We start from the raw sequence: 23869 nt of genomic DNA, 5'->3' as shown, positions 1-23869 counted from the left end.
TCTAGAATGACCTATCATCTGTGGATAGCGTTGCTTGTAGCAGGTGACCTGTAAGCATATCCAGCATCTTATCTCATATCAACAGCCTGGTTTTGGTGAGCTTCATCCCTGGACTTGTCACATTAAAGTTGCGGAAGGGGGTTGGCATAACAGTAATGTCCAGGCTTTGATGTACCTACCAATCCTCTTCAGTCACAAAGAACTCTTCAACAGAATTGAAACACTGTTCAAAAAAAAAATCATTAAAGCAACTTATAATATAAAAAGTTGCTCAAATCTAGGCCAGAAATACACAGCTGAAACTCTGAGGGTCATTTTTACATGTTTATTAACTCAAGGGGGATGCATTGCTATGTTACTTGTGTGAAAACATTGTTCCCTGGATTATGTTAGGAGCCTACCTGCCTTTTGCCACACAATCTGGGGCCCAAACAGGGCTCTGCCGCCCATATGACCACACGAGTGGCAGTGCAGTGAGCAGTGCAGTGATCCAGAGGCAGGGGAAGGAAGCTCAGCCACCAGGAATCCCACAATGCACCAGGGGGACAGCATGGTACACTGGGGAAATTCCTGCTGCTGGGTCGCTCCTCTCCCCTGGCTCTACGGTCCTGATGGCTGCAGGCATGCATCCACATGAACTGGACATGAGGTAGGAGGCGCGTGTGCATCCTGTTACCTCACTTTTAGCCCTGGTTGGAACTCCAGGATTGGGAGCAATCCTGCCACTGCACTTGACCAGCCCTACCTGGGGTAGCCCTGTTCTACCCCTGTAAGGCTGGTCATGTGACTTCTCCCTCTGCAACACTCCCTCTCTCAATTGCCCCCTCTTTTTCTCTTTAGACCTCACAGCACTATCTCTTTTCGCTTTGTGCCTCCCTCTTCGATTCTTTTCCCAAGAATCCCGTAAGATTCTTTGCAGCCCTGTTTCTCAGTTTTCTCAGTTTTATTCCTTTATTTTAGTTTTAGCTTATTTCTATCCCACCCCCTCGCCGGTCTATTTCTCCTCTCTAAATTTGACAGCACAACATAGCACACAAGCCTTTCACCCTCCCCATAACAGTGGCTGAAGTTCCGCAGCGTAATGTGAGCAGTTCTGAACCACCCCTGCCCAGGACGTTTTTCACACAGGGCTTTTAAAGCCCTTTAGCTAGCATCTCGTCCAAAATGGAAGGTGTGCATTCACATATTGGGCAGATTTACCCCAAAGTCCCTGCAAGCTATTGGGGAGCACTTCACACACTATTTGGGTTTTTCACTGCAGTGTAGCCTGATCTATATCTGGGGTAAAAAAGTCCACTTTTGAGTTTGGGTTTTTTGGCATAACTTTGAGTTCGCAGTAAAGGCTCCCAGAAAAGTTGTGGTAAAGCCTTCTGTGCGGAGAACTCCCAGGTGGCCCTGTTATGAAGCAATGTGGATGTGTGTTTTAGATGCCCACAGTGGTACAGGCAGTTCAGGACCACTCATGTTACACCGTGGGATTTGTTAGCCAATATTGTTAGGAAATGAGATGCCTTATGTACAGCTTGAATATTTATTTATTTGTTTATTTATTTAGATTTATATACCTCTCTTCCAAAAATGGCTCAGAGCAGCTATTCAAGATGGAATAGAGACCATCTTGTAGCAAATTTAACCACAGGTAGAATACTAATGATTAAATTTTGATAGGGTTGGACAAAAATGTCTCCAAACTGATATTCAAAAGAGAAACTGAAGGATAAACTGAAATTTGAAGAGAATGCTAGGATTCCTCCCAAGGAGAAATGCTGGAGAATGTTCTCCAACATTTCTCCATTCCCCTGCAGAACAAGTGACTAAGGCTGTGCATCAATTTGAATCACTATTCACATCCAAACTGAAGCAGACTGGTTCAACTGGATTTATCTCACTGTAGTACAGATCCAAATAGTGATTCACAGTAGTGAAAGCAGTATGCCTTCCCCCATCCCCTGCCGATACTTACTGGGAAGAGACAGAGAAGACATGTACTTTCTTTACTTTTTTTGCTCTCTGCAGTGAGGAATCAGCAGCTGCAGTGGCTTGATTTTCAAAAAGAGTTCCAGCAGAAGTCTCCCTCCCCTTCAATCCTGGGGAAACCATGGATGCTCTTGGGAACGTTAGTATTTTCAGGAGCTGCTGCAGTGGCCATAGCCCTTGAAAAGACTGCAGCTCCCAAGAGACCTCCACATCACAGGGACACGCCTTACCCAGTACTGTAGGGAATCTGTTCAAGTGAATTACAACAGGGTTACTGGGGTATGTTTCTCAGATGCTGGAAATGGACTATGTCTTGAAAACATTTTTCAGGAAGTACTATAATTGGTACAAGATAGACCTAATGCTGACCTTTCTTTTAGTTAGTTTCATTTGTGATATTATATGATGTTACTTTTATTATTGATTGAGCAGTTATACTCTTGGCTTTATTGATGTTTTATCCTTCTGGTTTGTCCTTATGATATACGTGCACTATACACACACATGTATGACACACACACACACTCTTGCTCTTCTAGCAATCCACACAGCAAGATAATCTGAGACACAGCTGAGTTGTGCTGAGCCAGGTATCTGAATTAGGCTGCAAAAACTGGTGCCAACTATTTCCCCCCTATACAAATATGAATTCCGGTAGAGAAGGAGCTATTTAGGCATAAGTCGTATTCAGTCATTATTCAAGGTGGGTACTCAGGTACAGTGCTGGGTGGCCAGGCCCCTGCTGTCAAAGTGCTCCATAGCCAAGCCCCTGTCTCCTGGTATAGTATTTGTCTGCAGGGGAAAATACCGTACAGGAGACCCTAATTATTCACAGGTTCTTCATTTGTGGATTTGCAGTTGGGTCATAGGAACCCAGTTTGTGGGGCAAAGATGGGGCTATTTAAACCTATCTGTGGTTCCTAAGTGGCCAGAAATGACTTCTGATGTATTTCCTGCCACCATTTTGTCATGCAGAGCCATTTTGTGGCTCTTTTCTGAAGGAAAAACACACACTCCAAAATGAACAAAAATCAGAGGATTTGGAAGGGGGGGTAGGATTGATGGAGAGCTGGAAAGCAAGATGCTGTGCTTATTTCTACTTTCCCACCTTTTTCCTTGTCATTTTCAGCTCACTGTGCTCCCAAACCCCATAGGGTTAAGGCCTCTTTATTCACAGTTTAGTTATCCATGGAAATGGGCAGGAATGGAACACCCACAAATAAAGAGTGTCTCCTTTATTGAAAGAGAGTTTTGCCCTGTGGCTTGGAGCACTGGTTAGTGAGTAGTGTTCCAAGTCACAAGCAGAAAATCTTCCTGGTTTCAACAGCCACCTGTCCAGACAAATGCTGAACATGGGTAGAGCCGTGGGCAGGCCTATGGAGAGCATCAGCACCAGGGTGTGTATCTAGCAGGCATCCTTCCATTCCCCTATACCTGAGTACACTGTGTTCACCTTGAATAATGGCTGAAAGGTAAAGTGTGCCGTTGAGTCGGTGTTGACTCCTGACGACCACACAGCCCTGTGGTTGTCTCTGGTAGAATACAGGCGGGGTTTACCACTGCCTCCTCCCTCGCAGTATGAGATGATGCCTTTCAGCATCTTCCTATATCGCTGCTGCCTGATATAGGTGTTTCCCATAACCCCTATATTGGTATGTTTCCCATAATCTGGGAAACACACCAGCGGGGATTCAAACCGGCAACCTCTGGCTTGCTAGTCAAGTCTTTTCCCCGCTGCACCATTAGGTGGCTGAAGAGGGCAATAATTATGCAGTCATTTCCACATTCCCATTTTTGATGGGCTTGAGCAGGCCTTCAGTGTTTTAACAAGGAAGTGGAGAAAGACCACAAACGAAGGCCACGATGGGTATTTTAGGGGGGTCACAAAAACTCAGGGAAGAGGCTGCAAGTGGCCGATAGGCCTTACATTGCACAGATCTCACCTAAATTAGATCGCCTGCCAAACAAACACTGCAATATAACTGCTAGCTGTTGAGCAATCAGAGATAACACCTATAATAATAGTAATGATATTTTTACTGGCTTTGCTTTTTTAAAAGAATGGAACCATTAATAAGAGTTAAGCAGGGCCCTTCAAAGGGCAGCAATGGCAGCAGCAACAAATGCTATAATTATTGGTTTTTATTACTAAATATATCTAGGGCAGCAAAGAAAATACAGGGTTGTTATGTGATTTGCTTCACCCTCCATCACGAGGGCCAGGACACTTGACTTGTGCAACACAATGGCCATCAGTAGGCATCTTCCAAGACATTTCTCCACACAAACCTGTTGGCTAAGCAGCACCACGAGGCGTCTGCCATTGAGGAATGTGCTCCTACCGGTAGCAACATCTATACAAAGCATCTATGGCTTCAAGACAGTCTAAAACTAGAGCCCCTTACTCTTCCTAGATGTCTTCCCTCACAATGAGCTGGCCAAGCTACCAATGCTGTCATTAGGAAGTACAGAAAGATGAGAAGTGCATCTCATAGAAATACTTGCAGCGAGGACTGATTCTCTCCCCTCCCAGGTGTAATATTAGCTGTGGTGTTTTGTGCGTGCATTTGAGCCAATGACTTTATAGGAGCTTCCTCACACGTACACTCAGAAGGTGAGCTATGTTTTGCCTAGTGATTAAGCCCACGACACATGAGAAGCCTGTTGCTGAGGGCTCCCAGCTCATAAATGCCACAAAATTGCTATTCCCCCACAATGAAGCAGCCAAACCCAGATTTCCAAAATGGATATAAAGGGAAACTTGCCCTACTTAAACCCACAAAGCTTTAGCCTCTTCTGCTTCCTGTCCCCCATCCCCCTCCACACACGCCTTTTGCAATTTCTCCCCTCAGGTTTCGTTCCACTCCTCCAAGAAGCAATGTCTCACCAGGGAAGTGGCCCCCCAAACTTCAGCTCCTATTCTGAAGTTCTGCCCCCCAAAGGAGCCCCGAGTCATACCATCAGCCATGCCGTTTGCCCTCCGATAGACATGGGCATATGTTATAGAGGAGCTGGTGGCTTTAGCAGCAAGAGTATGGGCTCCTATGGACCCAAGCTTCCTACCAGTAAAAGCCTCTCAGGAAATGGGCATCATGGCAGTACTGGGGCTTTGTACACTTATGGTGGCACCAGGTATAGCACCAGCTTCAGAACTGTTGGAGGAGTTGCTCCGGGTGCATCACACATCACTCCTGTGACTTGCAACGAGTCCCTGCTGCAACCACTCAACTTGGGGATTGACACCATGGCCCAAGCAGTCAAGTATCAAGAGAAGAATGAACTCCAGTGCCTCAACAGCAAGTTTGCCTCTTTCATTGACAAGGTGAGTTGGGGGCAGAAGGGGAAGACAGATTGCCTCCTCCTGTATTTGACCACCTGCAAACATTCAATTCACCGCCAGAAGCCCTGCTTTATGGTTGGTCTCTGGGTCATCTCGGAGAGACCACATTACTCCTTTGTTGATGGAGTTACCCTGGCTGCCAATAGGTTTCTGGGCAAAATACAAAGTGCTAGCTATAACTTATAAAGCCCTAAACGGCTTAGGCCCTGGGTATTTAAGAGAGTGTCTTCTTCGCTATGAGCCGCACCGCCCATTGAAGTCACTTGAGGAGGTCCATCTCCAGTTGCCGCCAACGCGTTTGGTGTGGCCACACAGAGACGGGCCTTCTCGGCTGCTGCCCCGAGATTGTGGAATGAGCTCCCTGCTGAGATACGATCCTCCCCATCTCTGGCAATTTTCAAAAAACACCTGAAAACACATCTCTTCAACCAGGCTTTCTCAGCTTTTAAAACTTGTTTTTAAATTGTTCTGATTATTTAATTGTTGTTTTATGATGTTTTTAATTGTTAATCATTGTTTTTATGCTTTATAATTTTTGTTTTAATTATTAACTGATTTTAATAGTGTTTTAATGTAAACTGCCCTGAGCCTTTTGGAAGGGCGATATAAAAGTTTTAATAATAATGATGATGATGATGATGATAATAATAATAATAAAAATAACAACAACAACAACAATAAGCCCCCACCACCTGAGGTTTGAGGGAGGGGGCATGAGAGGTAGATAGGGCTGCCCACCTCCATCACTACCTGCCTTCTGCTGAATGGTGAAAAGGTGACTCTCCTGGAAGGCATTTGAAGGCCAGAGCATACAGATAACTGGAGGGTGGTGGTCAGTGTTTCCTCTAACAGTAAATGCCAGATGTTCTTGACTACAACTCCCAGTATCCTCAGCCAAAGCTCTCTGCCACCACTTTTCTTGCAGTTGTACTTTTAAAAATTATGTTCCTATATTTTTATATAATGTATTATATCTTGCTGGTTTTTGTCTTTCATTATTTTTCATTAACTGCTTTGAATATCCTGTGGAATAAAAAGCAAGGTATAAACATTTTAATATATAAAAGAAGATATGTGATGACAACAAGAGTCTGTAAGAGGAATACAGATGAACTAGCTGGCCTGCGTGCAGAGCACTTGCGCCTCTAGTTCTCCCCCTTCCTTTTCCCCTCCCTCTCAGCTTTCCCTCTGTTCTCAGACCCACCGCCACCATTTTCATTCCCCACCTATCTGCTGCCACCGCCGTTTTCATTCCCTGCCCACCTTCCCATTTGCCACCGCTGACATTTTCTTTTCCCTCCCACCTGCCATTTTCTCCTCCCATCCGCTGCCACGACCACTTTCTTTGCCTGCCATCTTGCTGCCGTTTTCTTTCCCCAACCACTGCCACACCGATACTTTCTTCTCCTGCTGCTGGCAGCTCGCTTATGAACTCTCACAAGAGCTGCCACACATGGGATTAGTGATGGGTATGCCCTATCTATCTATCTATCTATCTATCTATCTATCTATCTATCTATCTATCTATCTCTGTAGTAAAAGAACTTTGACTTCTGTCAAGTTCTGGGCATGCTGCAGAAGGCCTAGCAATCAGGCCTTCTGCAATACAAATTAATAAGACAATTTTGCTGGTCATATTCTTCTGAAGAGTAACGATAATGAAGGGACTTAAAGCCAAAGTAACTGAATTAGAGTTGAGCAAATGATTTTTACCACCATTAGTTGACATTTTGCATGCTTTGTCAATGATAGTACTAGAAATGGAGATGCTCTCAAGAGTGGTTCAGGTCTGCAGCAAATGTCTAGATCTGTGCCCCCTTTCTTTCTCTTTGCTTCCTTGATGTTTGTGGTATAGACCCTTTACTCTCCCATCAGAGGTGGTTGATGAGGATGGCTTGTGGTTAACTAATCTACCTTTCTGGACTTGCAGAAGCAAAATGTGTCCGGATGGCCATAGGCACATGTGCCATCCGGAAGGATGTTCATTATCCCTACGCAGGCCTGCTGCACAGGACATGTATCCTAGTCATCTCATGGCTAGGATAGTGTTGGTGATCCTCTTCAAATCTAGAAAAAGGATAAGAAAATCTGTATGGGTATAAGTCTGTTCAGATGTGACTAGAACAGTTTCCTACATGACTCTCAGCTCCATGTTGGAGATCTGAATGAGGGCCATGTGTCACCATTATCCATTGTACTCATGTGCATTTCACTATGGACATGAAATTTCCTACACAGAAATATCCTTGTATGAAGTTCCCTGAAGCATTTATCGATGGCCTAGCTGACAGTGCAAAGTTAGGGAATTCGTACACTTGTACCATGGTAGTGTGATGGCCACTTCCTTTGTGGTCCTGTCCCATGCTGGTATAGTAATGTCTAGAAGGAGAGCAAGCCCATATGAGTGGGGTGAATGGTGCGATTCTGTCCCACTCAGGTGTTCTCCTACTTTGAACAGAGGCTAGCATAGGAAGAAACCATGTATTTTGCCTCAATTGTGCAGCATCCAGATGTTGTTAAGAGTGGCATGGAAGCAGACTGTGGGAGATTGCCCTCCCCCTCACTGCTGCATTAAAGTATAATGTGGACTTCAGTCACCATTTTAAATGGGAAGGATGTGTAGCAGCTACGTATGTTCCATTGATTTGGAGATGGGAGTGGCAGGAGAAGGACCAAGAGAGATGATGTAAACGTTCTCACATTTAGACTGTTGGGGATGATCTTCAAAATCAATCCTTTTTGTGATGCCATTTAGACTTTACAGCAGTGGGAACTGCTTTCCCATGGCTTCATCCCATAGTCCAGCTTTTCTGTGGCAAGACCAGAGCCTTGTATATGGAGACAACTGTATGGCTCCTTTCTACCCAACCATCACCTCAAATCCTGACCAGAAAGTGACTGCACAATTGGCTTCACTCACAGGTCACTGGCCTTTAAACATTCCAGCAATGCTTTGGTCTAAAACTCCTGACCTTGGGTTCCCAGATATTGTTGAACTATCACTCCCATCATCCCCAGCCACAATGGCCTCTGTGGTTGGGGATGATGGGTATTGTAGTCCAACACCATCTGGGAACCCAAGATTGGGATCCCCTGTTCTAAAGCCTAGGAAAAGCAGCTCCCATGCTGCTGCTGTAAACCTTGAAAAGATGCCTCTCTCAACTGCATCACGCCGGTTGGTTTCCAAAATTAACAAAAAAAGATAAATTGAATGTTTCCTTTTTGGGATTCAGGTCCAATTAATGGAGCAGCACAACCTGATGCTGAAGACTAAGTGGGACTTCATGAAAGGAAAGAAACGCTATAAAAGTAACATGGAACCCATCATTAATGAGCACGTCAAGGAACTTAAGAAAGAGCTGGAGTGTCTCAAATGTGAGAAAGCTGAGCTTCATACGGAACACAAAGCTTTGGAGAAAGCTACAGAGGGCTATAAAAAGAGGTGAGTTTCAAGGATGCCTATATATAGATGTGTATCACATTAAATAAGGCATCTGTAAAGGCTGGTGTCATAATACGATGCATTTCTATTGAACAACTGTCAGAGAGAAAGCCATATTAGTTGGTTGCAGCAAGAAGTCAATCCTTGTGGCATCTTAATGCTACTGCCTGCCTGAATAAATAAATAAATCTTTGTTAGCCACCTAATAATAAAATGTTCTCTGGACTGCTCAAAACACAGTATTAAAACATCAAGTAAAAACATCTAACACATGAAATAACTAACATACACACACACATTTTTTAAAGTCAGTTTTAAAATAAAATTTAAAATCAACATTTAAAAGGACTAACTCATTTATCTGAATCACAACATTGGTTTCCATCCCCACTACAGGATTCATTTATTATTTATTATTTATTTTATTTATTGAATTTATATACCGCCTAATATAGAAATCTCTAGGCGGTGTACAGAATTAAAACATAATATAAAATATAAAACATTTGAAATTCATAAAAAGATAAAAATCATTATAGATACACACATATTAAAATTTAAAAATTTGGTTTCAGTTAAAAGCCTGGGAAAACAGGTACATCTTCAGGGTCCTCCTAAAAGCAAACAGAGAAGGAGATGCTCTTATTTCAGCAGGGAGCGCGTTCCAAAGCCCTGGAGCAGCCACAGAGAAGGCCTGGTCCCAAGTTGCCACCAAACGAGTTGGTGGCAACCATAACTGTACCTCTCCAGATGATCTTAATAGGTGACAGGGTTCACGACAGAGGCAACCATTAAGGGCTTTATAGGTAATAACCAGTACTTTGTATTTTGTTCGGAAACATATTGGCAGCCAGTGCTGTTCTTTTAGAATCGGTGTTATATGGCCCCTTCAGGTAAACCCAGAGACCAATCTGGCTCCCGCATTCTGAACTAATTGTAGTTTCCGAACTACGTACAAAGGCAGCCCCATGTAGAGTGCATTACAGTAGTCAAGCCTAGAGGTTATCAGCATATGTACCGCTGTTTTAAGGTCATTTATCTCCAGAAATGGACATATCTTTATCAGCCAAGCTGATAAAAAGCACTCCTGGCCACAGCCTCAACCTGACAAACCAGGGATAATTTGGGATCCAGGAGCACTCCCAGACTACGAACCTGATCTTTTAGGGGGAATGTAAACCCATCCAGAACAGGCAGATCGAAACCATCTCTTGGATCTGGATCCCCTACAGACAGTACCTCCATCTTGTTTGGATTCAACTTCAGTCTGTTGTCCTTCATCCCTTATCCTTTATTTAGTTAATATAGGTAATTCTCAAGGTAAAGCAATATTAGTTATGCCACCGAAAGCTGGAAGGCAGAGGCATGCATGCTCTTGTGAAAGCTGGTTAAAGTGATTGTGTGTCGGCTCCAGTGTTGGCTGGATGCTGCACCCTGCTGACATTCAACCACAATCTGCGGTGCCCTGCTGACACTGGAGATGGCACAAAATTGCTTTAACCAGCTTTCATGGGAGCGCACATACCTCCGCCTCCCAACTTTCCGCAGCATAACCAACACTGCCCATTCATGAGAATGTGCCTGTAGCAAAGAGACAGGTGTGTTCCCCACAATTATCCTGTTGTGGATTGTCATTGCACTAGGTACATTTATACAGAATCATCATAGACATTAACCTTATTCAGACATTAGGCTGGGCTCTATGGCCAAGATGTGACAGCCCACATGACCAGGCAGTGAGATAGGAGCTACGCGCTTTGCTCCTACCTCACTTTTAGCCTTGGTTGAAAAGCCAGGCCACCTGGGGGAAGAGTGGCAAGATCAGGAACGATCCCAGCACTTTACACCACCAGCCCTGTTCAAATCCAGTAGGGGTCTTGATATTTGTAGGCATGTAGGCCTATAATATAGGCCACCTAAGTACAAACCAACAGTTTATTGAGTACCCAGAATGTTGGGGGGCAATATGCTAAATCATTGTAAACCGCTTAGAGAGCTTCCAGCTATAGAGCGGTATATAAATGTAAGTGCTATTGCTATTGCTATTATTCGCCAAACCTGGGAATATTCTGTGCTCCTGCAGTTTCATCAGAAATTGAGTCTAGGATTAACTGCGAAGCTAGTTAAATCTAGTTCAGATGCAAGAATAAGGAACAGCAGAAACTAGTGGGTTGGGAGAGCTGAGCAGGACTTCTAGTGGCCACATGATGGCACTTCAGTGCTCTGCAGATCTCTTTCCCACTCTCCTTGGTGGAACAGAATTTAAAAAATCCAAATAAGAACACCAGTGCCCATTTGCTTAAATCAGCATTGTTTTTTCAGCGTTGGCCATTTTAAAAGCATAGAATACACTCTCCCCAGATCATATTGTTTGATTTCTGCACCCCTTTGGATACCAAGCATTAATAATAAGAAACATTTTCTCTTATTGGATTAGGTATGAGGAGGAATGCAATAGGCGAACATCTACTGAGAATGAGTTTGTATTACTTAAAAAGGTGAGTACATTAATACTTTTCTTGGACACTGCTATTTTTATCTGATAATTTATTTACTTAACATATTTATATACTGACCAAAACTCACATCTCTGGGTGGTTTACAGTAAAACAGTACAAATTAAAACAAAATTGAAACGTTATAATAATTTAAAAATTCAAAACAATGTTAAAATCTATAAGTCTAATAAAAAGCCTGAGTAAACATGTGTGTCTTAACTGCCTTTTAAAAAGTTATCAGAGATGGGGAGACTTATTTCAACAGGGAGTACATTCCAAACTCTTGAGGCAACGATGGGGAAGGCCTATCCCTGAGTAGGTGGTGTCAGTTGAATAGCTGGTGACAGCTGCAGACGGACCTCCCCAGATGACCTCAGTAGGTGGCAGAGCTGATGAAGGTGATCAAGGTGTCTCCCCTGCCATTTAAGAGAAGGCATTCTCTTAAATACCCTGGACCTAAGCTGTTTGGAGCTTTATAGCGTATAACTAGCACTTTGTATTTTGCCCGGAAACAGATTGGTAAATAGCACAGTTCTTTTAGTATAGGGGTAATGTGGTTTTTTGGAGATGACCTGGAGAGCAACTGAGCTGCCACGTTTTGCACGAGTTGCAGTTCCCGGACTATGTACAAAGGCAGCCCCACATAGAGTGCATTATAGTAATCAACTCTGGAGGTTGCCAGCCTATGCCCTACTGTTCTGTGGTTGTTTACCTCAAGAAGCAGACTCAGCTGGCATATATACCACCTTGGGATTTATATACTGCCTGGAATTTTTTTAATGAAAGGCGGTATATAAATTTAACAATAAATACAATAAATAAATATCAGCCGAAGCTGATACAAACCACCTCCTGTCCACTTCTTCAACTGAGACACCAGAGAGAGGTTTGGATCCAGAAGCAATCCCAGACTGCATACCTGTCCCTTCTGGGCGAATGTAACCCCATCCAGGACAGGCAGACCAAAGTTCTGATCCCATATAAAATGTACCTCTGCCTTATTTGGATTCAGTCTCAGATTCTTATCCTTCATTCAGCCCATCACTGCCGCCAAGCAGGCATTTAGGGAGGTTATGCCTTTTTCTGATGATACGAGAATGAATAGCACAATGAAAACAACACAAGCGGACTTTTTCAGTAGATCATGACATGCTGAACTCATTTTGTGAGTGCTTTGGCATGTGTTCAAATTGTGGGTATCTGCAGTACACAACTGCTGACTCCCCCGCCCCCCCCCCACACACATAGCATTTTTTCCAGATATTTCAATATTTTCCATATTGTGTCTCAGATGAAAATGGATTATATTTTTATTTATTTCTAAGGCATCATTTCTTTTGCGATGTGCAAAACCCACCTGAAAAATGTTGCTTGTCTCTTGGGGCTTCCTTCAAATGGAAAAACAGCCATCTGTGCTTTGATTTTCATGTTAGCTGAAATCTGGTGATGCTGACCATCGAGGGATATGCAAAATCTCTCTGAAATTTTTCACAAAACTTTTGGAAACTCTTCTGGCTTCCTTTTGAAACTTGCCTCTGTCGATGGCAGCTCCCATTTTATGTTCTTCCATTTGCAACTTCCCATCCTTTCTTGACTTATTTCATTTCCAGTCCCAAGAAAATATGAGTCGTTCACATGACATGGGCTTCTTGAGTAAATGCCGTCCTACCCAAGCAGCCTGTGTCGCCTGGAGACCGGGAGGTCTCCTGATCCAGTCACTGCAGCCCCAGGTAGCCCAGATCCACTATCTGGGCAAAAGGTGAGGTAGGACGGAAAAGGAGCCTGTCCTACCTCACCTTTTGATCACATGCAACATTGGGACTCTGAAAATGGCCGCTGGGAGCGGCGGCCATAGAACCCCCTGACTGCAGCATGGCCAGGGAGAGGAGCACTGCTGCATTACAGCCGCTTGCCTCTCTGCTGCCCACACGGGGCATTGAGGGATGCAGGATGACTTCCTCCTCCCGATTCCACCTCAGGTGACTGCCACAGAACTACTAGTGTGGGCACACAAGCGGCATCACCCTGAAGAAAGAACAATTGTTGTGGGGAAGGTGGGTTGTATGAACGACCTTCTAATGTAGTAGAAGTCATTGTGGTCTTTTTTTTCTTGCAGGATTTGGATTGTGCCTTTGCACACAATGCCGAACTGGAAGCCAAGGTAGCTAATCATAGCAAACAAATCAGCTTCTTGAGATCTGTAAATGAACAGGTGAGAAGATGTTCCACTGTTATGTAGCTTTGTTGGCCAGGCATCATAAAACTGCTTTAAAAAGAAAGAGGAATAAAGATGGATGTGCAAAACTCTATTGAAATAATCAATCCATCTTTATTACGGCCATAGACCAGCATAAAGTACAAGGGTGATTACATGTTAAAAGTGAGAATAGATGAAAAGTGATTACATATAAAACGGTACATATTAATATTAACAATCCTCTCTAATAAAACGCTTGGTGTCCGTCCGTGGACGGACACCAAGCGTGTGTCCGTGCCTCCCTGGCCTGTTCTGGGCATGCACGGAGCGCATGCCCAGTTCGGCCGAGACAAAGATGGACACAGCCACCAGGCAGCCATCTTGATTGCATCGCCCGGCCACTTGGTTGCTTCGCCCGGTTGCTTCGCCCGGGGACCGGGAGGACAGAGACATCAGCGGGGGAACTGGGAGGGCTGAGGCGGCAGCGGGGGAACCGGAATTAGCAGCTGGGAACCAAGAGAGCAGCGGGAAACCAGCAAAAAAGACCGGGGGGGAGAGTTAAAAAACGGGCCCGCGGGAGTGAAAAACCATAAGCGGCAAGAAGATAAGAGTGGGGAGAAGAGACAGCTCAGGGCTGATGGGAGTTGTAGTCCAGCAGGAGCTGGGCGAGCCTCCAGTGTCCCGCCCGCCCGCCCAGTCCAGAGAGAAATAAACAGCACCGTGACTCATTCGCAGCTGCTGCCTGCCTGGGGAAGAGGAAGGGCCTCGCCAGCCTCAGCCCCTCCTCGCCTGGAGGGCCCAGACCCACAGGGAGCAGCGGGGGTGGGGGCACTCCAGACCCAGCGGCACCCCCACGGGCTGCCGCCTCCGCCTCTGGGCAGTGGGGTGGGGAGCGCATGGCTGCCGCCCCGACCCACAGCCCCGGAGCAGGAGCCGCGCTCCCCGCACCTGCTGCTGCTGCTGCAAGGTAGAAGCAGCCCCAGGGGATGGGGAGGGAGAGAGAGGCCAGTGGCGCTCTGCACAGGCCCAGACGCCCCAGCGGGGCTCCAGATCCCGCCGCGGGCGCCATCACCCCACCCCGCGCCTTGCGGGGCCACAGCGCCTCACTCGCTCGCTCGGCGGGGCCCGAGGCCGGGCCAGGCGGCAGAAAACAAAAGCAGCAGTAGCTCCGCTGCAGGGCCCTGGAGCCGGAGCCCGGTGGCATGCAACAGGCACCCTGCAGCAGGGTGCGCCCGGAGAGGAGCGAAGGGAAGGAGGGAGCCCCCCGACTCACATGCTGACAGAGAGACAAAAAACAAGAAGTGAGGGAGGGAGACAGGACAATAGATAGAAGAAAAGAAAGAAAAAAGGAATAAGAGAAAAGAGAGAAAAGGGAAAGAAAAAAACAAAATAAGCAAAGAGGGAGGGAGGGAAAATAGGAAAGAGAGATGTAAAGAACGAAGGAGAAAAAATGAAGGAGAAAGGGGGGGAGAAGCCATCAGCCCCAAAGAGCACACCCATTATAGAAAGAAAAGAGAAAGAAAAGATAAAAAAGAGAGAGAGAAAGTGAAAAAAAAGGAAGGAGAAGAGAGAGGAAAAAAGAGAGCGAGGAAAGGAAGGAAAGGCAAGAGAGGATGAGAGAAAGAAAGGAGAAAAAAGGCAAGAGAAAGGAAGAAGGAGTAAAGGGGGGGGGGAACCTAGCGCCTGTTATTATAACGGCCTTAAAAACACTAGTAGTAGATAATACACCAAAAGCATGAGGGCCTAAAAGCCTGAGAAGTAATAAAAGTCATAAAAATGCATGGAAGGCATAAAAAGAGAGGGGCATAAAAATGGATGTAAAAAGGTTAAAAGTCATGAGAAGAAAGAAATACATAGAAGCCTGAGTAATAAAACTGGAAAACAACCAGATTAAAGGTTATAAGGAACAGTAAAAAAGGGTGGTGCGTGAGCAATTGTAGGGCCCACCCAGAGTCACCGAGGGTCAGATTAAGGCTGATAGGACTCACTGCCTGTCATCCGCCAACAAATGCTGATCGCAGCCGCACAGTACCTGGCGATGCTATATGTGATGGCAAGCTTAGAGTCAGAGAGTAACAAGGACAACCTGGCTCGGACGACCTGGATACTTGCTTAGCAATGGAAGGATGAGGGAGGCGCAAATGTCTCTACAGAACAAGCAGTAGAGAGGAACATGCTCAGTAGTTTCGACCTGCCCTAGGCCACAGGGGCATACTCACTCTGCAAATGGGGTCCTTCTATAACGGCCTTCTAGCACTGCTGAAGGGAGGCCATGACAGCGAGCCAAAGTGAACGCCCTTCTGTGCTTTGGAACCTCCAGTTGGGTGTCCTTTTGAAATATTTTTGCCGGTCTTGCTGTTTCCTAAGGCTACCGACTTGTACCCTTCAGAAACAGAGCATGGCATATTGTAACTTGTTTTTCGTGAGGAGCCAATGGAGCCTCCCCTCCCTGACTAGAATGCATCTTCACTTGGTGTGCTGCTGACATACTGAGTCCTGTGCATCTTAGCAAGTCTCAGTGGAGGGGATATTACAGTGGCTTTTTGTGAGATGTCACTCTGCCGTTGGCGCCATTACACATTAAGTGGAGTCCCTTCTTTGCCCAGAACTTGATGCTGCTTCACAAACTATATCCCGGCTTAATATCTATCAGCATTCAAGTTCTGGACACTCTAAAATCCTGAGTTCTCACAAACAATATGGTCTGGACTACATGGGACATATTCTTATGATCCAGGCTGGTGGGGAAGCGGAAATCCTAGATCCAAGCAGCACGCACACTCCCAATTTTGTGTCGCGAGAACCTGCAAATGTAGGGCTTGCAATTGTGCCCAACCTACAGAGCAGCCACCCCAGATCAAATCCTAGATCACTGATCTGAGGTCAATTTAGACTGGGTGCAATTGGAAAGCCTGAGCCTTTTGGAAGGGTGGTATAAAAGTTTTAATAATAAAATAAATAAATAAAGCTCTACATTTCCGAGTTCTCATGACACAAAATCGGGAACACACATGCTGCTTGGATCTAGAATTCCCACTTTCCCTGGATTATCATGAGAACATGCCAATAGTTTGCTTCTTATGGGCTTGGTGGATAGATGGCCTTTTGGGTTTAACAAATGGAACTGCAATAATAGCCATTATGTTCTGTGCCATCTTGCAGGAAATTTGTGAGCTCCAAAACCGCATTTCCAACACATGTGTCATGGTGCAAATGGACAACAGTCGAGCCCTAGACATGGATCGTACCATTCAGGAGTTCCAACATCAATATGAAGGGATTGCTTCCAGAAGCCGAGCTGCAGTGGAGGCTTTGTTCCAGTGCCGGGTAAGCAACTGGACAGGTCTGAACAGAGACAAAGAACTGGGGCCCCTTCTATTTCTGCATCACCCATGTTGTTTCTCGTGGCAGTATCAAGAGCTCAGGACGACAGCGGCGAAACATGGTGATGATCTGCGTAATGTCAAAGAAGAGCTTCAGGCTCTGACCCGTGCTGCTCACACCCTGGAGTCAGAAGTTGCAAGTGTCAAAGCTCAGGTGATTTTATTGGATTGTCCATTATAATTATAGGGTAGTCAATCTGAACATCAAGGGCAAAAGAAGGGGCATTTCTCAGAAACTCCCTCACATATTTTGAAAATAGCATAAGGACAGTAGCTGTCGTAAATCTGTCAGGCTAGCCAGACGGAGCATAAAACAGGCAGAGGTAGAAGTATAATAGCAAAGTCTTATAGGAAAAGTCTCCAAACCAGGTTCAGTCCGCATCAAATCCAATCAATCCAACAGAGTCCAAATCGAAGTCCACAGGCAAGTCCACAGGCAACACAGTCCAGGGTCCAAACACGGTCAAGGCAATACACGGACACAGCCGATTAGCTCACAGGAAATTGACGTTGCTATCAGCAGGGTAGCTGTGGTGCAGTTGTCTTAAATAGGCTGACCCCTGGTGCTGTTAATCAAAAGTTCCTGAGTCAGCAGCTTTGCCTGTTGTTCTACACATGCGGTTCCTTAACTCTTGCTGTCTCTTGGACCACAGCTGAGATCGGTCGCGCCTCCTCCACAAGAGCTGCCTCACCCGGCTCTAACTCATTTCCAACTCCCCATGCATTGGACCCACTCTCCTTTGCAAGTTCTGGTCCTTGCCCTCCCTCCTCTACTGTAACCTCTGTCCCCTCCTCCAGCTCCTCCTTGGAGTCTTCCAGCATGCCCATGACAGTAGCTTCAGGATCTCCCCATGTTCCAATTCCATTCCATTCTGGTGATGTATGAATCCAGAAACCATGCTAATGCCACTCTCCCTCCCAGCTGTGCTAGGATTGGATTGTAAGGAATCCGAGCAATAGCATTGGTGAAGATGGAATTTAAGCCCCACCCCCCTTTTCCTTATCTACTTCTCACCCATCTCACTACCAGAGTAATGCATTTCAGGGAGGTGTAATTTATATTAGGAAAATGGTAGGAGGGAGTAGTTAACCCCTCCCCCCTCTTCAGCTGCTTGCTGTTTATAAGTCATTGGGTGACACCCCCACTCTGTGCCTCTCCTCTGGTCAGTAGCTTGACATATTTTGGAGCCAAATCCACATTGGCAATGCAGTAGCCCTTGGGAAAGCTATTTACCCAAAGGCCACAGAGATGCCAAAGAGGGCAGGTTGGGGGAGGCTTCCCTCCTTCCTTCCCACAACTGTGCCATTGCTGCTGACAGTACACCTAGGTAAATATGGCTTGAAGGGAAGGGAAGAGGAGATTTGGGCAATCATGGGCTAGTGGGAAGGGAAGTAACGGGATTTTCTAATCTGAGCTGAAGAAGAATTTAGGGTTCCTTAGAGCTCCTCTCTTCATTGAGATATGCATTGTAAACACCTGAAGTGAATCTGAATATGGAAGGCCTCACTAACATCTCTACTTTTAAATAAAGATTAAAATAATCTGGATCTCCAGTCATGGAAGCCTCATCTCATGTGTAAGTTGGCCCTGATGTAGAACTGTCAGAAATGACAGCACATTGGTGCAATATGGGATATCATTGCTAGTAAATGGCTTTCCGCTGTTCCTCACTGTGTCCCAGTGGAGCATAGGTTAGCTTGAATACGCCATCCACTCCAAGGAAAGTACATGGGGGAGATGCCTCATATGTTCTACATCCACAGCGTTGCAAGGTGGAAGTGGAGGTGGCTGGAGCTGAAGAACGAGGAGATATAGCGGTGAAGGATGCCAAACGCAAACTGGCTGACCTGGAAGAGGCCCTGCACAAGGCCAAGCAGGATATGGCTTGCCAGCTACGGGAATATCATGAACTCATGAATGTCAAGCTGGCCCTAGATATTGAGATTGCTACTTACAGGAAGCTTCTAGAAGGAGAGGAATGCCGGTGAGTGTTGTTTAGGCCAGTTAAGAAATTCTTCTGGAAAACGTTGTTCACAGATAGTGGGCTGTTTCCAAAGTACTTCAAGTGCAAGGTATCAGCTGACTTTCCTGCCTCTCATCCCCATCACAGTTTTCAGTACCCACACAGGCCAATCTGGAGGGTTGGAGGAGGGACCCTCAGGAACAAGTTGTTATGTGGCATGTGGGACTGTTGGAACAGGTGGAATCCCTGGAAATCAGGTGGGGACACCTTGCATGATTGGAAGCTTCACTGTCTATGAGAATTTACACACATTTCAACACTGGACACATTTCCTGAATTTGAAATATCTAGTGTTTGAGCCGTGACACATGAATGTTGAACATGTACCTCCTTGGGAATGAAAATCTTAGTGCACTGTTGTTGCTGCTGCTGCTGTTTTCTTCCCAGCAGAGCATGGACTTCACCCTGAAATCCTTCTAAAAACTCTGTGTTGAAATATAAAAACTCAGAGTTGAAATACAAAATAGCACGTTTCAAATCCGGAAAGATTAAAAATTCCAGAAAGATTAAAAAGTTCCGATTTAAAACTGGAGAACATGAATTCAAATCTTCAGTCTCAAACATATTTCCCCTCTTATTTGAATTCTAGGCCTTCTGGGTTTTCTTTTCTCCTGGTCCAAGTGTTGTTTTCAAAAGTGCTTTAAAAGAAGCCACAAGGGCCATTTCACAGTTCATCATTTGCGGACTGTGGCATCAAGCAACAACTTGCTTGAACAGTCATGAACCGATAATCACAGATAAGACTTACTTAGCAACTGGTGTCAATTCAGTGCAATGCCTTTTAGAAGTGACATGTCATACTTCTGACTGAGTGGCCCATATACAGAGCAGCATTAGCTGTGCAGTAGCATATTGCCCATGCTGCTGTGTGGGTTGGAAACACAATGTTGAAACATTTGTGTGAGAGCACTCTTGAGCAACTGCCAAAAAATTACATCAGCGCAGTTGCAGGGCCATTGGAAATAATGGTGGGCCACAGTCATTAAATGATACATCATCCAGTGATGAACAGGCATGAATCAGCCATGGCAAGACACTTGAATCAGCTGTTGTGATGAGATATTTGATTTTGAAAAAATTCTTTTCCCACTAGGTTGAGTGAAGAGGAGCATGCAGTGAACATAGGTAAGTAGTTTGTATACTGAGAAAATGTACTACTAATTTTGTGAGACTTACTAGGGCACACCCAGACAGTGGCTTACATACAGTGCAGCAAGCTGCCTGTCTAAGAGACACTTCTTTAATCCCCAGAGGCATGGCTTGTATAATCAGAGAGGCTCTATGGCTATTAAGGAGTGCATTCTTACACTGCCACTGTTTTGGGGAATAATTGGAGTAGCAGGGAGTGCAAGGATGCACTCCTTAGTAGGCACGGAGCCTCTCTGTCTTTGCAAGCTGTGCTAGCAGGGTTTAAAGTGGTGCAGAAGCAGCAATTTCATTTGTCGCTTAGAGAATATGTAAGCCAGTGGCTTCAAAGCAGGGGTGGGGAGATGAGTGTGCACCGAGTGAACATCCATTATTCTGTAGCCTGCTCATTTTTGAAGCTCAGTTTTGCTGACTCCGTCACATATCCCCCCTAGGGTTCCAAAGTCTATGCTGGAATCTTATGCATAGTCCTTCCTGGAATTACGTCTCCTTGCACTCAGTGGGACTTCCTTCTGAGTAAGCCTGCATAGGATTGTGCTGTTAGCCAGTCAGTCTTTTAACTGAATGAAAAGGTACTGGCAATGAACTGAGGTGTAAATCAAAACATAAACATTATTGGCCCACATGTGTCATGGGATGATATTCAAAGATTTCCCTTCTCCACAGTCTGAGGTGGTGTAGTATCCAGTTTTCAAAGTTCACTACCTCATTCTCATCCCATCTCTTTGCACATGTAGATCAATCCTAAGATTTCTTTAAGTGGGTGACAGCCCTAATATCTACCCACCCACACCCCATGGGCAGGAAGTGTAGAACCAGCAACAAACCAGGCATCTGCTTTGTCAACTTCAAAGCATGAGAACTGCCTTGAAATCAAAAGGCCATCTTAGATTATTCTTTACTTTAAAGTAGTATTTAAATTGCAACATTCAGGAGTGGCAGAGACATTCTGCCCCCTCCCATGTAACTATATAAGGTGGAATGATGCACTAGGTGTGAGGTGCTGATCTGCACACACATATTTCCGCTCATGTGATGGGGTGCAGTGTTCCCTGTAACAGGGATTCCCAGATGCTGTGGACTACAACTCCCATAATCCCTTGCCAAAGGCCACTGTAGCTGAGGATGCTGGGAGTTGTAGTCCATAGAAGCTGGGGAGCCTTGTTACAGGGAACACTGGATGGGTGCCAGAATTGTTTCAAACTGGCCCCAAATAATTAACTTGTCCAGCATTTCACCTTTTGATTGGTCGGCTAGATGCCTCCAAACTTATAAGCAGCGACTGATGTAGTCCTTGCTTAGGCATCTTGTGCTGTTTGCTTCTAATGTCTGGAATTAGAGGTGTATTGTCTCTGAATGTGGAGGTTCCATTCTAACTCTTACAGTGACCAAGAGCCATGACTAGCTTTGCTATACATAAGTGAACTTCTGTTCTTTGCTAGCTCAGTGCACAAACACCAGAGTGAAAGCACAGGACATTACCACCATTATACAGGAAACCGAATTTGGGTTCCCTGTGAAATACAAACATGTGCTTCTCTTTTTCCTCAGCTGTCCAGAGAAGTCAGGGGGCAGTCGTGGGTCATGGCGGCTCCCACCGTGGCCCTGTATATACTTCTTCATCTGGAAGCAGCCGCAGAAGCGAAGGGGTTTGTGGCAGTGCTAGGGCCACGCGTGGTGGCAGCACCCCTCCAAGAAGCATCCAGTCAAGCTCTGGAGATGCCCCTCATCATGGTGCCTCTCCTTGTCCAGACACACACACCCCTCATCATGGTTTCAGCAGTGGAAGCATTAAGACCACCACATTACGCTTTGTGTCCGCTGCTTACTCGTGTGGGCCTCCACGTTGAAAGTAAGAATGTCTGTATGGAATGAAATGTACATATTTCTCTACCTGCGAATAGCAATGCCAACTTCAGTTGTTGCTAAGCAACAAACAGGGAGAGATGAGGGCTTTTAAAAATGTGCCACCAAACATAAACATGCTGCTCTAAAAAGAAATAAAAGTGCAGTTCTAAAAGAACACTGGTGCAGTCCAAAAATTCAAGTCATTGCAAATGTTGTATTATGTTAGATGATGTAAACGGATAATGACGAGAAAGGTAAAGTGAATAGATCAGGCTTCTCTAGAATCCATGCCCTGAACAAGTGCACCCACTTCTCTTCTCCCTGCCAAAGATGATTCTCACAGACTCCATTGCTACTCCTCACAGAAGTCCTTCCTCACCAGTGAATACAAGACTCTTCCTCAATAGTGCTGTCAAATTCCCTGATCTGAGGATATTCTCCCACTCTGTGTAGGCTTCTAAACATAATGGAATGTGGCTCTAGGCAACAGTCTGTATGCGCGGACAAGGGAAGTGCACAGGTGTGTGTTGCAGTGGTGCATGCTACACACGTAAATTACAATAACAATAACAACACTCAAATACCATTATGGATTGCTTTTTTTAGAAAAAGCCCTGTGATAGATTATAGATGCTTTTGATGGTGGGTGCGGGGGGGATATATCAAAAAAATAAAATTAAAATCTGCACATAAAATGTGCAGAGGGTGTTTTCTAACAGAAGGTGTTTTCTAACAATATTGCCTGAATTCTAGCTTACATGTTTTCCTGGGACTAAAAGTTAATTCTGATGTTAACATCAGTAGAATAGGAACTGCTGGTATATGGTATATGGTCCTTTTGTTTGCTGCTCTGGTTACAACAGAAGCCCAAGGTCACATGAGGGGAGCCCACAAGATGGCTCCTTCCCATTTCCCCAGCTCCAGAGGATTGATACTGATAAGGAAAGAACGTGGCCCCATTCCCACGTAACAGGAAACTGGAGTTGGAGGGGCCTGAGGGTGAATTTTTTGTACGTCTGAGCACATGCAACTGTGGTTTAGACACCAAAGTGAAACGAGGTTTCCCTCCCCGAACTCCAATATGAACTTTTGGCTTGTAGTGAGTTTCGCCGTTCATACCTGAGGTTCCATGCCTTGCCCATTCCATCCAAATGCTGTACGCTTCATTAAACAGAGTTGAGGCAGGAAGCTCCCCTCTCATTCTGGCTCTGATTGGCTGCTGGGGCAGTCCTTCATCCCAGAAGGAAGCCTATGCAGCCAGTTTTCCCTCCTCTGTACAGTCTCTATGACTGCAGAGAGGGTCCTGCCGGTTACGTCCAAATGTGGACAGGTAACCGTGCAATAGAACTGCAGGTCCATTGTACCTGCAATTCCACGTTGCATGCAAATGCAGTCCCTGTGTTTCTGGTTTGCTCATGCGACCTCAAGCTTTTGATGTTACCAGAGCAGCACAGTCAGAAGACTTACTGCAATAGCCCTGCTGAGGTAACACAGGAAGGGGCCTTGAGAGTAATGATGCACCCTTTTGAAGTTACATTCAAAGCATGCTTGTCAGGCTGTCATAAAATGTTGTTGCTGATTAATATATTTCTGTTGCTTTCCTTTGATTGCTTTTCTGCATGTGTACTGGGCAATACTTCTACTCCCAATAAAGTCATGTCACTGAGAGTAAATCCCAGTGTGGTAATTATATCTTTCACTCTTTTTCATGCTAACAGTGCAAAGCAGCCACTCTGCTTCAGAATTTGTGCCTCATAAAAATAGGGGAGGATTTGGGGTGTCCCTCCTGTGTGTGAGGGAGAATGGAGCATAGACGCCTGGAGTTAAATTAACAATGTAACAATTTAAAAGCAGAAGTCTATGTATGTATGTATTGCTTCAGGAGGAGAGACCTGTCTGAAGAAAAGGAACTCATCTGGTAACCCTGCAGTCTCTACATTGTTGTTACATAATAGAATTATTCTCTATACCAGGCCTGCTCAACTTTGGTCCTCCTGCAGATGTTGGCCTACAA

At 45.2% G+C, this 23869-nt stretch overlaps 1 protein-coding gene across 1 annotated transcript; it reads left to right on the top strand.

The window, feature by feature from the left end:
* Positions 1 to 4855: 4855 nt before the first annotated feature.
* Positions 4856 to 21857, top strand: LOC128344052 (keratin, type II cytoskeletal 7-like). The gene is made up of 9 exons (XM_053293484.1): positions 4856 to 5299; positions 8551 to 8759; positions 11197 to 11257; positions 13374 to 13469; positions 16617 to 16781; positions 16866 to 16991; positions 18602 to 18822; positions 19955 to 19986; positions 21559 to 21857. Exons 1-9 carry the CDS (start codon positions 4856 to 4858, stop codon positions 21855 to 21857), a joined length of 1653 nt encoding a protein of 550 aa, XP_053149459.1.
* Positions 21858 to 23869: the final 2012 nt, after the last annotated feature.

Source organism: Hemicordylus capensis, chromosome 2 (assembly GCF_027244095.1).
Source record: "Hemicordylus capensis ecotype Gifberg chromosome 2, rHemCap1.1.pri, whole genome shotgun sequence".
Lineage (NCBI taxonomy): Eukaryota > Metazoa > Chordata > Lepidosauria > Squamata > Cordylidae > Hemicordylus > Hemicordylus capensis.
The sequence above is the reverse complement of the archived record's forward strand: the minus strand, read 5'-3'. Positions and strand labels throughout refer to the sequence as shown.

What these genes read in the sequence shown, in the direction of transcription:
- LOC128344052 (XM_053293484.1), top strand. Translation starts at nt 4,856, where the DNA reads ATGTCTCACCAGGGAAGTGGCCCCCCAAACTTCAGCTCCTATTCTGAA. An exon ending in AGTTTGTATTACTTAAAAAG is followed by an intron (nt 11,258 to 13,373) that starts GTGAGTACATTA and finishes TTTTTCTTGCAG; the next exon opens with GATTTGGATTGTGCCTTTGC. An exon ending in GGAGCATGCAGTGAACATAG is followed by an intron (nt 19,987 to 21,558) that starts GTAAGTAGTTTG and finishes CTTTTTCCTCAG; the next exon opens with CTGTCCAGAGAAGTCAGGGG.